Source organism: Python bivittatus, unplaced genomic scaffold (assembly GCF_059951505.1).
Source record: "Python bivittatus isolate LINGU-HERP-01145 unplaced genomic scaffold, Pbiv_v1 ctg000070_np1212, whole genome shotgun sequence".
NCBI classification, from domain to species: Eukaryota; Metazoa; Chordata; class Lepidosauria; order Squamata; family Pythonidae; genus Python; species Python bivittatus.
This window is the reverse complement of record NW_028277034.1, coordinates 49,609,002-49,625,011: the sequence shown is the minus strand read 5'-3', so window position 1 is coordinate 49,625,011 and position 16,010 is coordinate 49,609,002. Positions and strand designations below refer to the sequence as shown.

The following is a 16,010-nucleotide window of genomic DNA, read 5'->3' as shown; positions in this document are numbered from 1 at the left end:
ATTCCCAGCAGAAACAGCAAAAAAGAAGAGAAAAGCAGGTCAGTTTGATAGAAGGTGAGGCCCTATGCAAGTGTGGGGGCAGGGGCTCGAAATCCACTTGCAAAGATCCAAAGACAGAATGGACCTCTCTCATGGAAGGGGGATCCTCAGATTGCATGTTTTAAAAACAAGGGAAACAAGAAAATACTGGATCTCTATTAGTTAAACTTTAGGACGGAGAAGAGACAGCAAAAAGAAATAAAGGTAATAAAAGAGCTAAGCTGCAAAGCAACAGAAGATCAAAAGGAACTGAGTTGCAATTAGAGAGGGAAAAGAACAAAGAAATGTAAAGGGACAAAGTTTAAAAGGGGCACAAATAGGAAGCCACTGTCTTTAGCATGGGGAAAAACCAAAGTATTTTGTATATACTGTATGTGTATAGTACAGCCCTTTTGGAATAAAAACCTGATCTCTGCCTGGCTACCGTCATCCTTCTTAAAAAAGAAACACTAGAAGGGCAAGGAGTACAGAAGGAGTCCCCAGGAAAAAGCTTGAGGCAGCCTTGCTCAGCCTGAGGTCTTCTAACTGTGTTTGACTACAAATTCTGTCACTCAAGTCAATATGGCCAAATATTGTACAAGGCTCGATTACAGAAGAAACAGAGAAACAATGGGTCACCGAGATCTCAATTCTGAAGTGGCTCTCATAATGTATGCATGCGCGCACGCATACACACACACACCAACAGCTGATACATCTTTGGCTTGTACGAAGCTCAAAATGGATAAGCGAAGTTGCCTGGCTTTTTGAGAGTCAAGGCCCATTCATCTGTCTGGGTTAAAGTTAAGCCCAACTCTCTTGAGGGAGAGATTTCAGACCTTCATATTAAAAGGCAGCCTCCTGTTTGAAATACCAGGCCAGGGGAAAGCTGGCCAGAGAGCCACAAAAATGCACCAAGTTGAACCATTGCCAAAGGTTACATTTAAAAGAGTTACTATATAAGGCCATTACAGGAGAACAAAGCATTTGTGCAACAACACACCATAAATTGAAACTTATCAGTAAACTTTCTTGACTGAACATTGCAAAGCGAGCGGAAGAACCAATACCACCTTTGCTTCCTGGATTAAATATAGAGCCTTCTTCTTCTTATGAACTCACTTGCCAGGCACTTCCGGATTACAAGCCACATCTCTTGTCATGAAAGAACTGCAGAGCAAAATGTATGATGGCTTTGCAAGCAAGAGCCAACAGCGTGTAACTCAGCATCTCCAAACACGGCACCTCTCATATCTACTGAGCGAGTCTCAACATCATCATGTATTTGACGCATTCTACGCATTTTATATATTTTATTGTAAGCTGCCTAGAGTCACATAAAAGTGAGATCGTGGTTATATAAATCAAAGGAAGGAAGGAAGGAAGGAAGGAAGGAAGGAAGGAAGGAAGGAAGGAAGGAAGGAAGGAAGGAAGGAAGGAAGGAAGGAAGGAAGGAAGGAAGGAAGGAAGGAAGGAAGGAAGGAAGGAAGGAGCAGAACAAGCAACTTTTGACAATTAGCAAAATATACTGAGCATCAATTCATTTCAGAGTATCATTTGATTTCACTTTGTCCTGGCAAACAGTTCAAAAGGTTTTGGCAGCCATCGTTACCATAAATCATGATGTTTCCCCATTTGCAAAATCAGCATAACGTGTAGCATCTGTTCTTCCCGCAAAACAATAGACAGAGTTCAGATTTAAGATAAAATCTACAGTACAGCTGGACCTCTCCCCATCCCACACAAACACCTACCTTAACTTAATTTGGCCACTGAAAATCTTAAATGCAATGGGTGAAACTGTTCATTAAGTAAAAGGATAGGCCTCTAATTAGTGCTAATTTTTAAAAAGCTCTAATTAGGCGCCTATCCAAGGTGATGCAGAAAATATTCAGACCATCCCTGCCTTAAGAATAACAGCACTGGCATAAACTTTGTAGATATTCCTAATATATAACATCCCTTTTAAATTTCATTATGGATTAATAACACAGAGACTTCTAACTCAGAAATATACTGCACCTGGCATAGAGTTTTGGTGGTGGCTCTGTTCCTTCTAAAGATTGGCAGCATACCAGGTTCCACCCATAAAATATTTTTCAACAAATCATGCCCAGGTAGATAACTGCCTAGCCTACCCCAGTTGGCCCGGGAAACCATCAGAAATTTCTAAGGCTATAGGAGCACTGGAAAGTTGAAAATAAATCCAAAAGAAGGTAATACTTCTGTACTGTTGTCAAGAAAACTACATGGATATGTTCAAGTGATCACCTGGAGTTTAGCTTGGTTTGAGAGAGAGACTAGTTTAAGCAAATCAGTGTAAGAAAGAAAAGCTTGTTATTGGCTTCACTACTGATTTACTGTAGCACATGTAAAATGCTGTCCATGTTGAGAATGCTCTGTTCCAACCTTGTGGCCCCTTCACTAAATGGAAACATTTGGGAGTATAAAGCACTTGGTATATTAAGCATGTGTTTGGCTATGAATTGTGATCACTCCCCTTCACAAGTGACTTCTGAGAAACCTAGCTTTGATATAGACATTTTGAGTGGTTCCGGCTGTCAAATTCAACTTGAAAACACAAGCATTTACAAGGGAAATGACAGAAGTCAGAGAGGAGACTGAGTAAGCACCAAATATATGTTAGGATAAATTCATCCTCACATTTCAAGGCATCTGCTTCTCTGATTAAAGTAGCAGTGATGAAGAACTAAGCAAAACAGGTATCAGATGGGGATGGGTCCAGGTTTAAGCAAAATGAAGCAGACCAAAGACCAGCCCCATCTTTTGAAAGTCACAGCTCTTTTAGTCTTATCATCTTGTTCTAGGCATGATCAAAATAAGCTTCATATCTCAATAGTATTATAAAGAAAAAGGAAGACCAAATGCAGACCTTATCTAGACTGAATTCAATATCCACTTCAAGGATGACCATCTGAGAACTTCCAAAGGAATAGCCAGAGAACTTGTAAACGCTTAAACATGATACCATTGCTCATTGCCACTATTTGTTAGCAGCATTCTTATTTTAATATGTATTTGTTTGTGTTTTCTTTTCCAAAAAAAACCCTGCATGCCAACCCTCAAACCAGAGCTTTCTAAGGTAAATATTAATGCCTTCCACTGAATTGGGAAGATGAAAAGCTGAGCATTTTCCTTATTGCTGCTGTTCATGCCAGCTTCATTTGCACTCACTGAAAATTTTACCTAGCACAATCCTGTGTCAATAAAACAGCAGCAACAAACCCAGACAAGAACACAAATTAACGTTAACAGCTTTATCACTATACTCAGTGTTTCAAAGACTGGAAAAATCATGGGGAAGGGGGAAGCTCATAACATATTCTTGCAGATGTTATTATTTTTCTATTTAGTTACTATGAACACAAACATTATGCGAAATACTACTGGGGATTAAAATAATACACACCACTGGCAGAAAAAAACTGCATAATGGGATGAACAAAGCATATTATGCTAAAAGAAATAATGCATTTCTTATGGGACTCAGATTATCACCTGCTTCAGTTCATGTGTAGAAATGGCTTGAGGTTGTAAGAACTTTGTAACTTCTTCTGAAAACCATACGTAAGTGGCTCCATGATCCACCAAGAAAGAATAGGGTAGAAATGCCATAAGTAAAGCATGTATCTAACAGGGCCCCAATTAAAACATCTGATATGTACCCTTGTCCTCATAAAGTAATCCATGTAGAGTTCCAGCTGACCAGTCATGTCCACATCCAGGACAATCCATTGATTTTTCTGTTTCAACTGATCCTCAACATTCCTAGCTCCAGAGAATCCTCAATTCTTATGAGGCTCATTAGAGGTTCTTATTCCCTACTTTCTATTTCAACAGATCCAGCTGATATCTTCAACTATTTTCTAGTTCTTTTTGTTCCAGTTCTGTTGGCAATTATACCATCAAAGCATGATGAAGTCAGAGAATCACAGAATTGTAGAACTGGGAGAGACCACAAGTCCAATCATCTGTAGAAAAACTGATTAAGCCACCCATGGAGAACCCACAGCTTCTGTAGGTAGACTGTTCCACTGTTGTGCACAGATTTTCCTTATATTTAAATGAAATCTAGGTAGCTGTAACTTACCCTATTAAAGGGAACACCACTACAATATACAGGATTACCACCACTAAGCTTCATTCTAACATCTATAGTCTGTCCAATATTAGGGCTTTTGAAAGCTGGTAACAATTATAAGGAGCCATGTAGGCTATCCCTAGGTCTACCAGATCTGCTGTACAAAAGTCCAGACATCCAGTCGATGGCAGCAAAGGGATACTTTTCTCTTTGCTGCCATCTAGTGCTTATCTTCTTGATTGTTTGTGTTTATCTGGTCCTGGTTCCTTCTTATCTGGGTATGAGTTAGCAGGTCTGTGATGAGAAGGAAGTGTTTACATCTGTTTGTCTCTTTCCTTGACCTTTGGTTGCTTCCTTTCTTGAACAGTTTGAAGATCTACAGAAAGTAACAATAACCTACCCCAAAAGGAAGAAACAATACCCCAATCAAGGCTGGTAGGACAAGCCCCATAGCCAGCAAACTCCACTCCCCCATGCACTGATGATGTTACCTAGCTTGGTAATGAAATGTTTTCAGGAAGAGAAGCAACCTCAGAGAACATCACAATTCAACCCTGAACAGAATACATATATTCTCCACCTATGGTAGACACAAAGGAGTCCAAGGCTTAAAGTCTTCAGGGGCCCCTTGGAAGCTCCACCTCAGACTAAGCCTTTGAAGAGCTGGAGAAAGGAGAGAACAGAGATGGCTAGGGAAAAGGAGGAAAAAATGGAGCTCTGGAGCTGGGCTTGTTAGGAGAGTTTATCAGATTGGTTATAGAACGAAAGCGATCGCAATTTAGGGTAACTGACAAGTCATCTCTGAATCATCAGCCAAGGGTGTGCATGTGCCCAGAGGGAGTCAACTGGAAGGAGGGGCAAGACAACCTGGAAACTTACCCAAGAAGTTTCTCCTTTTTAAGCAGCCATCTGAACACCAGAACATTATATGATTTGTAATATGTCAGCGGATATCAAATTAAGCCCTGTGCAATACTGAAGGCTAGGAAGAGGGAAATGTTTCATTTCCAGGCCACTGGGTTGCTTTAACAAATCAACTAAGTAATCTCCCCCCCCCCACCTATCCCTCTTTCTGCTACTCCCACATCCCAGCTCAGCACACAGAACCCCCTAACAAGTTTGCTGTAAATCTCAGAGCAAAAGCAGCCGGAGCGTTAGGCTATTCCATGTGGACTTAACAAGGGACTGATGTAATCGGAATAATTTCCCTGCAGTGCTCACTTCGTGCACCTCCTCTTTATTTTCTTCTTCCTCCTCTTACTGTGGAAGCTCTTTATGGCTCATTTCCTGGCTCTTCCACTACGAGCAAAATCTAAATACAGCACTTTTCCCCCTCTCTCCTCCTTCAGGAAATGTTCCAATTTAAGGGCATTTGGAATTAATAATCAGATGCTTTCTGTTAATGGAGTTGGTTTTTATAAAAGCAAGAACACATCGCTACCACAACTTTTTCTGGCCCCTTGCAGAAGCCTGTACAGTATTTTCTGCTCAGCTGACTCCGAGTAGGGGACTTCGTAAAAGAATAACAAAAAGGAGCGAGGAGAAAGCACTGAAGAGGAGAAAGCCCTGTTCCTCTCTATCCAACTTTTGGGGTAGCCTAACATGCGTTGTGATGCCTACCTGGACTTCTTTTAGCCCCATCTTCCCCCAACAATGTGACTTCAAGGTGTGTTGGCATTCCCATTCTTTGGAAGGACAGATGGCATATAAATATAATGATTAAGAATAACAATAATTCCCAATTGTCATGCTGATTGGCAAATTTAGGGAGAGTAGGCCTAATCCATTGGTGGTCATCAGGCTGGAGGAGGAAAAAAAGCTTGTGTCTTTCCCTAAAAATGCTTTGTTTCACATGCACACCAAACTGCTGAGGGGGCTGGGGGAGGAGGCAGTTCCTTCCATGAGCACCCAGGCCACTGCTAAGAATTCTGGCCGTTCAAGTACACACATCTGAAGGATGCTTGGGTTGGGGAAGGCTGGTGTAGCAGGATGCAATCACAGAGTCCTGATCACCAGTGCTGCAAACCACACACTAATCAAGCTAAAAACTGACAGCCAACATCCTACATTTTAGTGGTTAAACTACAAGCTGATTGTTGTAGATACAGAATCATAACAGTAACTGTACAAAACTGGAGGACTGCTTATTTATGCAAGTCTAACATAAGATGTGTCTCTTTCTACACGGACAGGTTATGAAATGGATTGCAGAAGGAATGTTTTGCAAACCGTACAGCACAATGCATCTGTAACAGCATAAACGCGAGGGCAGAACTGATCTATGCGTGCAAACCTTTGATGGCTGGGGTGCACTGAAGATTTCCGGGGTGGGGGGCGCAAGGGCTGCAACAGAACGGCCAGTGATGCAGAGTGGGTGGGACCAAGTCACAAATGTGGATGCAGCCAGGATTTTCTTAGCATGTTTCAGCTGTCAAGCCTAAATTAGGTTTACCGTACACTTGGCATAATTTATTCAACTTTTCCTGTATATGGGGATAAACAAAGAGTTTCTGAGATTCTTTGTCTTTCACCACCAGTTACTGCTCTGACTCATATTTAATGCTTAAAGATTACAACATTCAAAACGGTTACAAAAAACACAGAGTGTCCAACCACACACACACACACACACACACACACACACACACATACACAGACACAGAAAATAGTCAGATCTACTGATTGGACACATTTTTGTAGCCCTGATATTTTAGCAGTACTTCAGCATTTCTTCCCAGCATTCAACTTTCCACTTGTATTTATTCTGACAGATCTGTGTTCATGCAAAAGTTTTGTAAAGTTGGGAGACATAAACAACAACAGCAAATCTGGCTAAAGGTCACTTGCAGTTTAACTGCAACAACAGATTACATAGCTATGTTCTGTATTTCTCCAGATAAAGTTACTCTATTCAGAGTAATCAAATCCTGCTCTGATAATAACATTATTTAAGAATCGCAGGGCCACACTTAGGACCCTGAAAACCTTCAGGGGGCTCTAGAAACACCCTAAAATCTTTACCAAATTTTAATTCATAAGGTGATAGAAAAGGAAATTTTTTAAACATGTGACTGATGTGTCCAAATGATGTATATTCCAATTTAATGAAACTAAACTGAAGTAAAGAAAATCAATGTACCCAGTATCGGGGGGGGAGGGGGGTGGCCCCTGGTATGATACTCAAAAGGTAAGTGTGATCTAGACCCAGAACATGTTATGCATCTTTCCTATGGTCAAACCCAGATTAGATTACAAAGCAGAGAACTTCTGAATGAAGTTTGATATATCCTAGCTACCATCTGTGAAATATCAGGGATGGGCCAGAGAACTGGTAATCTATCCTTCTATCAATCATCCCTTGTTCCAGAATTCTGTTTCTAGCGTAGCCACATGCCTTTTGAAGGAGGTGGATGCTAAATCCAGTAACTCCTGACCACATACTGATGCACTAGCTTTAAGTCATAGGAATTGATCTAGTAGCCAAGAGAATTCTGCACATACTCATTAAAACTATTGCCCTTCATAAATTATCTCAGTTCCCTTTCCCTCTTCATGTTCTTTCTCTACCTTCCATACTCCACTGTCCTTTTGACTTGCCCCAACTCTCCATCTTACTATTGGGCCACTGCTACTGTCTCCAACATCTGGCCAAAACCAGATCCAAGGTCACACTGAGCAGATCCTGAGTGTTATTTGCTATTGATATACTGATACTTTTGTGTTGCCATATTTTGTGGCACTAGGTGGGCAGTGACACAACCAAGAAAATGAAGAACGTTTGAGATGTCCCCAAATGAGACAGGTTCTACATGAAGTGACAAAAAGGGAGAGCAGAATTAGACATTTGGTAAAGGAGAGCTTAGCAAGGGTGAGTCTGTACTAACAGCCAAGTCTGGACATAAAGAATGTATTAGCAACCCATTTGTACTGAGAAAACAAACTTGGTGAGTGCACCAAGTACTATTTAGCAACACAACTACTAAAAAGAATATAAAGGGTTGTTATTCTTCCTGGACCACTTGGTAACAGGACAAGACATTCCAAAAGCAATCCAGAATAAGATACAGAATTACTGATCACTGCACTTCATGTTTTCACATAACCATCTCCTTGTGTGAAGGTACAGTATATAATGTACCTTCAGAAAAAATCAGCTAAGGTCTCTGCATCAAAGTAAGGAGTCGGCATACCAACATTCTCTACAGGGGACAGCTGATCTCTATGCGGTCTATGTGCATAAAATGCTTCATGCTCTCAAGGCATGTCTAGCCATCCTGGCCGAGAATTTTATGAATTCTAGTTCAAGCCCATCCAGAGCAATCCAGGTTGAAGAAGAATAGCCCAGAAAAGCCACATTCAAACAGGCTACACCTATGAGTACAGTGTCCTGTGCTAGCCAATGCACATAGAAAACGAGACAAATACAAGTTTGTACGTTTCATTCCCACGTCATAGACTTTCTGAAAGTAATCAGGAATCAGGGGAATAATTAGAGAATGCCTGACCCACCTTGAAATCTGAGTCATCGGCAGTCTGTTGGCAGGAGAAAGACAAAGGCATAGATAGGAGAGATGTCTATAATAATCCAGATTTCTAGTGCTAGAAAATCCCACAAGGCCAAGCCTAGGATTGGTCAAATGCAGGGCAAAGACCAAGAGGGTCAAGAACAGAGGACTAGAGTTGCTTCTAAGTTGTTTCTAATAGAGAGCAACAAGCTGGAGGCTGAGGCTGTAGCCCCAGTTGATGGTATATCTTGAATAGGACTTACTGCTGCACTTCCCTTTCAAGGACATCTGATGGCATTTGCTCTGCCTTTTATAGCTATCAGCATATTTTTGGACCACGTGCCCTATCAGGAGCAGGCCTCTCATTATCTGAGTCAGCCCCCATCTGCTCAGGTCATTGTATCCCAGAGCTACCGCAGGTGTCTGATTACCTACCTAATAAAAGCCTATGTTTCTTGATTTATAGTTCAAATTATTAGTAGCCCTGCTTTAAGTATACTAGTTATAGTAGCAATTCTGGACTCCCATTTGGTGTAAAAGCATGTTTTTATGTACTAGATGAACTGGCAGATATAAACACCCAGACCTATTTGATTGAATCCCTTTAATCCACAGTGAACAACAGAAAACAAGTTCATTAGCAAATATTTCCAAAAAAATCTTATTAAAATTTTATGCATTTACATTTGATACAGCTTTCCTTAATGGAGAATTGTATATTTATTCTAGCACAGAAATAAATATGCACAGTTAAGCTATTCCATAAAGCTTTCACACCATGATTTTCTTTAAGGAAAGGAATTCAATCAATACAGTTCCTCCAAGCTGGAATGCAGTTTAAAAATGCAATTCATCTATAAAGAAACCATTAAGCAACCAGTAGGGTCTTATTTAAGAATCCTTTATAGGAATCAAACCCTGCCAGTATATTTATCTTCCAAAATAAATTCCTCATAATAGAAACATGTGAAGCTGTCAAGGGGAAATACCATGCACAGGGTCATATATCTTGTCACACTATCTCACACAACATGAACCTATCCCAACTCCTTTCTGTGAATGGAGATCCATCACATCAGATCCAGATAATGGGCCAAAGGGAAGCAGCACTGTTTATACAACTTGCATGAAGATCAGCAAGATCACTGAAAAGTCTTCCAACCCTTCCCATGACTTGGACAAGAGAAATCCTTGAATCATACTGGGTTATCCAACCTTCCAGATAGATCAGATGAGGAAAACACTCTCTTTTCTACTAACTGACTCATCTTCAGAAATGTATAGATGGATTGCTAAGTTCTATTGTACTGCTATTGCTATAAGGGAGTTACCAATTTAGAGCCAGTATCATTAGTTTTATCTATATATCCTTATATTGATACAGGTAGTCCTCGACTTACGACCACAACAGGGACCAGAAAACTCATTAAGCAACACAGTCATTAAGCGAGACATCACGTGACCACACTCAATTTTATGACTTTTTTGCTGTAGTCATTAAGCAAATCACCATGGTCATTAAGTGAATCACACGGTCATAAGTGCAAGGACCAGTCATAAGTCACCTTTTTCAGCGCCTTTGTAATTTTGAATGGTCACTGAACAAATGGTCATAAGTTGAGGACTACCTGTATCGATAAACTCACACACACTCTAGGCTATGGTATAGTCTACTTAGTTTGCTCGGTTGTTTGAATAATTTTATTCTTTTGTTCTTTTCCTATTATTTGCTTTTAATTGTGTGTAATGCATAATTGACTACTGGTCTTTGGCCGTAAATAAAGCATAACTAAGTAATATCACACTGGGATATGCAGCCAGCCATAATGGTTCTGGTTAAATGACGTTGAACCATTTAATAGGAGAAAACTCTTCTCTCTTCTACAGCCTATCAGACCTTAAATGTAGGTAGATGATACTAAATTGTGTCTGCCAGGGGATCTAGCAAACATAGCCAATAGTAAGGAATCCTGGGAGCAGTCATTCAGGAACACCCAAAAAGCCAGTTTTCTATTCCTGTCTCAGACAGGGCATCTCTAGATGCTTGATCATGCAACTAAGCAATTTTAGTCTGTTCAAAATCACCGCGTTCTGCAATAGAGCATTCAAGTTAGAGAAAGTCCAGGCAACCAATTATTAACATAAAAATGAAGAAACTGCAGAAATGTCTTTTAAAAAAAAACGTACAAGTTAAACAAATGCGCTTTTGCAAATACTCACAGAATTAATTATCCCTCGAAGAGCTTGAAATCCTTCCCTTACGGGGAAGACTTGGTCTTTTGAATCAGCAATGCTTTCAAGCTAGGGAAATAAACACAAATACGATTCAGATTTGTGCTACCAACCTTTAGGCACAGAGAGGCACACACAAGATTTAGCAAAGATTTAGGGAAGGAAAATGAATGGCTAAGAGAGAACCACACGTATAGACAGGATCTTGTTTAGTAGTCATAATTTTTCTAATTCTCAATGCAAAACAAACTAAATACAACTTCAAGGAAGATTCCCAGCTCTGAAAGGTCACCAAAGAAAAACACAATGGAGCAGTTCCATATATGGTTCTTCTCAGTGAATCTGCTGATTCTTTTGTTTAAAACCAGCCTAACTATTATGTCATCCTTGTTTCTCACTGTACCCATTAAGAGTATTATCCAAGGCACCAGAGAGCAAAAAACAGAACAATCTTGAGCCAGAGGGACAATGATCCAATTTAGCAGAAACAGGAGCTTCAGGCTGAGGGCCAAACTACATGATACACTGAATACATAACAGAGGAATGGGCAGGTTGTGGGCCATAAGCCACATGCCCCTCAGTTTTGGGGGTGGAAGTGTGTGTATATCCTGGAACCCCGAATAAATCATGCCTCTGAAATTTGGCACCAATTCACTAAACAGTGGTGATATGATTTCCCACCTCTTTTAAGTGATATAAAAAAATGGTGTGTAAGCTGCCAGATACACCTTAAGATACCTGGAAAACAGGCACCACCACCCCAGAAAAAGAACTCCAAAGCACAAAATAGTTGCTGAAAAGATCCAAGATGAAGGACATTTCTTAAATAAGAAAGCACCCTTGCCCCATTTTTCATTTTGATATGCAGGCTCTAACTTTCCACAAGCAGAGGTCCCTACCTGCTCTTGATTAAAATTGAGGACTCCAACGCAGTAAACTCTAGCTCCCATGGACCTGGCATTATCTGCCTGTAGCAGAGAGAATGGGAAAAAAGAATCGTGTCTACATTTGCTAAAAAATAACACACATGTGCAAATGTGGAACTCAACAGGAAGCGCTGTTTCAATTCAACCCTCACCTCTTTTTCTGCATACAGTGGAATCAAGCCTTCCAACTTTCCATCTGTCAAGGCAATGATTATACTATTGGACTGGGACCCTTGTGCTTTTTCAATCTGATTATTTGCCTGGGGGAAAAAAAAAGAACTTGTGCTCTTACAATTGCATTTGGAAGTGGAGAAGAACAAAAAACACAACGTAAAAATTACAAACCATAATGAGCTAAGAGCTCATCAAGTTGCACCCAAACTCAATAAATGATTCCTTATGCCTTTTGATTTTGCAGGGCTGATTTTACTTTTTTTTCCCTGCAAGAAAACCACATTTGGGGGTGGGGAGTTCTCATCAAGTTCAGATCTTCTATTTTTGATGTGGAGTGAAACTTTATCTTATTGGGGAGTCAGCAGAAAGCTCTACATGAAGCTAAACCCAGCTCCACGTTCACCCTGTCATCTCCGTTAGTAATTTAAGAGTCCTACAATTTCCCAAAGAGCAATAACCAAAAAAGATATAATTTCTTTATGAGAAATAAGCAGGAAAGACTGGACAACTATGTCATGGGACTGAGTATTTTAGCAAACACACGTAACTTCACAGCATTAGAGGGTTCCTTGATTGGAAAAGGAATTATTTGAGGCATATTTGTCAGCTCTTCAAGATTGACCAGACTAGGAAACCAAAGTTGAACTATGGAGGATCAAGTCTGAGATGTTTTCTCAAATTACATTTCTGCCTGGGACTCAATTTTTTTTTTTTTAATCTGACTGTCTTGGTTGCGGTCCTTCCTCCTGTTCCTCAAGACTGAAGACGACGACGACTGAGGCTCCAATCCTTTTAATGAAATGGGTTTCACTCCAATCACTAACACCACAATTCATTTAAAGAAAACATTTCCATTTACTTTATTTAGCAGTAAAATCTTTCTTCAATTCATAGCATGTTCATTCTAGTTTCCTCTTAGCTAGGTCCCCTGGTAGAATATGTCTCTTCTCAAAGATATTATGCCAGAATTTTCTGTTCCATTTCTCCTGAAGCAATCCACTTAGTTCTATGAGTCATGGTTCTTTGCACGTGTATTCATATGTGTGTATTTGTTTTATTTGTAAAAGAGCTTCACGAGGCAGAATCATTACCTTCATCATGTTTGCTGCCCAGAATTCTTCAGGACTGGGGCAGGCTAGAAATATTGCCAATTTTAAAAAATGCATAAATGATTCAAAAGGTTGAACGTTCTCAAACATTAATGAACTAGGCTATGTCTCCAATTAAAGAAACTGCAGGGAACTTACTTCTCTTAATCCTTCATGCATGTATGTTTCACCTCCTGGCTTAACATTTTGTAATTTTTCAATGCCTTTCTCAATTTCTCGCCTAAGAATAAAGGGAAAGTAATGAAGAAGATTGTTAAGAACACCAAAATTACAGGAGTTATCTCAGCCCTTAGTAGCTTGGTAGATCTCTGGAGAGAAAAGGTATGTAAACATAGTTTTCCTCCAGGCAAAAGCGTTCACTCCAGAATCCTAAAACACCTTGCCTTCTATGGCTATATCTAAAGACCCCTTGCCCACTGGGTGAATTTGGCCTATCCATGACTTATGAATTCAACCAAGTGATTCTCTTGATTGCCTGTTGATCCTCAGCCCGTATGGAAAACTCTAATACAAGTGGTCATTCAGAGTTTTGGAGCCCAAATATAATAGTCCTAGCCATAGTGATCCCACAGCCATTCTTAAAAAGGAAAACTGTAAGTGATTCAAACTCAGAATTCTGGGAGTGTATCTACCTGCCCAGAAAAACGTCATAGCTAAGCTGAGGGAGCATATTGAGAAGCCTCAAAGCTTTATTAGAAATAAGTGTGATGCTGGAGGCTGGTGCTTGGGTTTGAAGCATTGCAGGATCCCATTTATTTATTTATTTCAAATAAAATCAGGTCAGATAAAGAATCCCCAGGGAACATCTGCAGGGCATGTCATGCAGAGTGCAGTTAATATATTGTGCTTTTTAGCCCTAAATTATCCAAAGCTGAATCCCAACTTTAGGTAGTGGCTTTTCCACCATTCTGAAGCCTTGAATAGTCTTTTCCACAGATTTCCCAAGCCAGAGTTGGAAAGTGGAAGTGATGGGACCATTAAAAAAAAAAATGACAACATGAAATTACACTTGTCATAATTGTATAGACGTGGGTATACACAGAGATTAAGATACAGAGAAACCTGCAGACTTCGAATTTCTGAATCACTCACCATTTGATCCCTCCCACTGGCAACTGAAAAGGTAGAATAGAGGGAGAAAAACCCCTTGCACGAAGCAATTTATATCTGTACTAGCAGTCCTGGTTGCAACAGAAGACATGCTGTGCGCTATAGATGGCAGCTGAACAAGTTACATAAAGTCAATGCAATCTGTTTAATCCAAAATATTTTACACTCGGCGTCTATTGAAAACAACCTGAAACTGATTATGTACGAATGCAGATTACAAAGCAGACGCTCTCCGGTTGCCAGGGGATGTCTGGCAGACTGTCCGCAGGCTCTGGCAGGTCTGCTGCCAAGAAACAAATGACAAATCAAGTTCCAGGGTTGCTTTTTTTTTTTAAACCAGATTTCGCAATGCAAAAAATAGTTCTCGTACAATCAGTTCAGTTTTATTTATCCAGCATGGAACCAAGACCTCCCAGCATTTGCTGACACCTGCAGCCCTGTTTCAGGTATGGAGCCCATTGATTACAAAAAGAGAACAAAGTCGCTTCCACAGTTAAAAAAAAGAAGTAAAAAAAAAGGAGGAAGAGGAAGAGGAAGAGCAGCACCAGCACAGCAGCACCAACAATGGTGGCTGCTGCTTGAGTGAAAAAAATGAAGGAAAGGATAGAAGAAAAATAAAACAGTTGCTTATCGTGCTTTTAAACCAATCAAAAGAGCTTTAATAAGGCTCAATTTTGCAACACCCATATTTTTTTAGAGTGGTAGGCACATAAGGGACTCTCCCCCGATTTCTTTTCACTCATCTGTCAGATCTCTTAACTCCAAGACTGTCCCTCCTAGACTGACTGATCATGAACGTTCACTGTTTTATGAACTGTTAACTTTCACATTGGTTATGTCTGTTATGCTTTTTCTTCTTTTGAAGTGCAAGCTCTAACCACCTTGTGAAACAGAAAATGCAGCACTATGTAAAGCTTTGATCTGGAAATTCAGCTGGAGTCTGCATGACATTTTGAACTGAGTTCAGATGGGATCGTCTACGTGCCCAAAGCCCATTCTCCTAACTGATTTGGTTCATCAAGTAGTAAGTGACTTGATTTTCAGTGTTGATTTAAATTAACAGATAAAAAGAACAATCCGAATTAGATGAGGGCTAAGCAACCCACCCCCAGATCATAAATGTTTATAAGTGAACAAATATAGAAAGAAATTTCTGGATTACACCCAAAAATAGTCTGAATTAGCATTCAACGGATTACACCAAAGACCTCTTTGGCCAACCAAATGTAATAGAAAGACTGCTGGCATGTCACTTTTTTCCAAATGTACTTTATCATAAGGCTGTGCAGGACTTCAGCCTGAAGGCAAAAAGGTGTTGTGGAGCATGACACATTTGGTTTAAGGAACCGAGGACCCCACACACTCCAAAGCACCTTTTTGTCTCTGAATGTAAAGCAACACTTCACAACAATCTGCTTGAATAGGAACCTGCAGTAGCCCTATGCCTGACTCACACAAAATGGCTATTTGACTTGGCACCTGCAGGATTATTTACTTCCAGCACACATTTCCCAGATAGGAATGCTAATCTTCCACACTAGATTCCAGGGAGTGTAAGAAACCTATATGTCTTGGTAAAGGCACCCATCCTACACAACACCTCTCGTCATAAATCTGGATGGAACTATCCTTCCTGCTCCTTAGAAAACTGTCAAAATGAGGGCTATTCAGAAGGACCTTTGGTTATAATCTGTCATGAACATGCCTATATTGATTTGTCATCAGTATCATTATTAGATTTTTATCCCATATATATATATCTATAGATAGGTAGATAGATATAGATATAGATATAGATATAGATATAGATATAGATATAGATATAGATATAGA

General features: G+C 40.0%; 1 protein-coding gene across 2 annotated transcripts in view; it reads right to left on the bottom strand.

Moving 5' to 3' along the window:
- Positions 1-16,010, bottom strand: part of ANTXR2 (ANTXR cell adhesion molecule 2) — a 127,171-nt gene that overhangs the window by 91,292 nt on the left and 19,869 nt on the right. For both annotated transcript variants that reach the window (XM_088133142.1, XM_088133141.1), the window contains exons 4-7: positions 13,206-13,287; positions 11,937-12,044; positions 11,758-11,826; positions 10,846-10,926 (exon numbers count right to left, since the gene is read on the bottom strand). In XM_088133142.1, the coding sequence (XP_087989268.1) occupies positions 10,846-10,926; positions 11,758-11,826; positions 11,937-12,044; positions 13,206-13,287 (340 nt within the window). The remainder of the gene's footprint in view (positions 1-10,845; positions 10,927-11,757; positions 11,827-11,936; positions 12,045-13,205; positions 13,288-16,010) is intronic.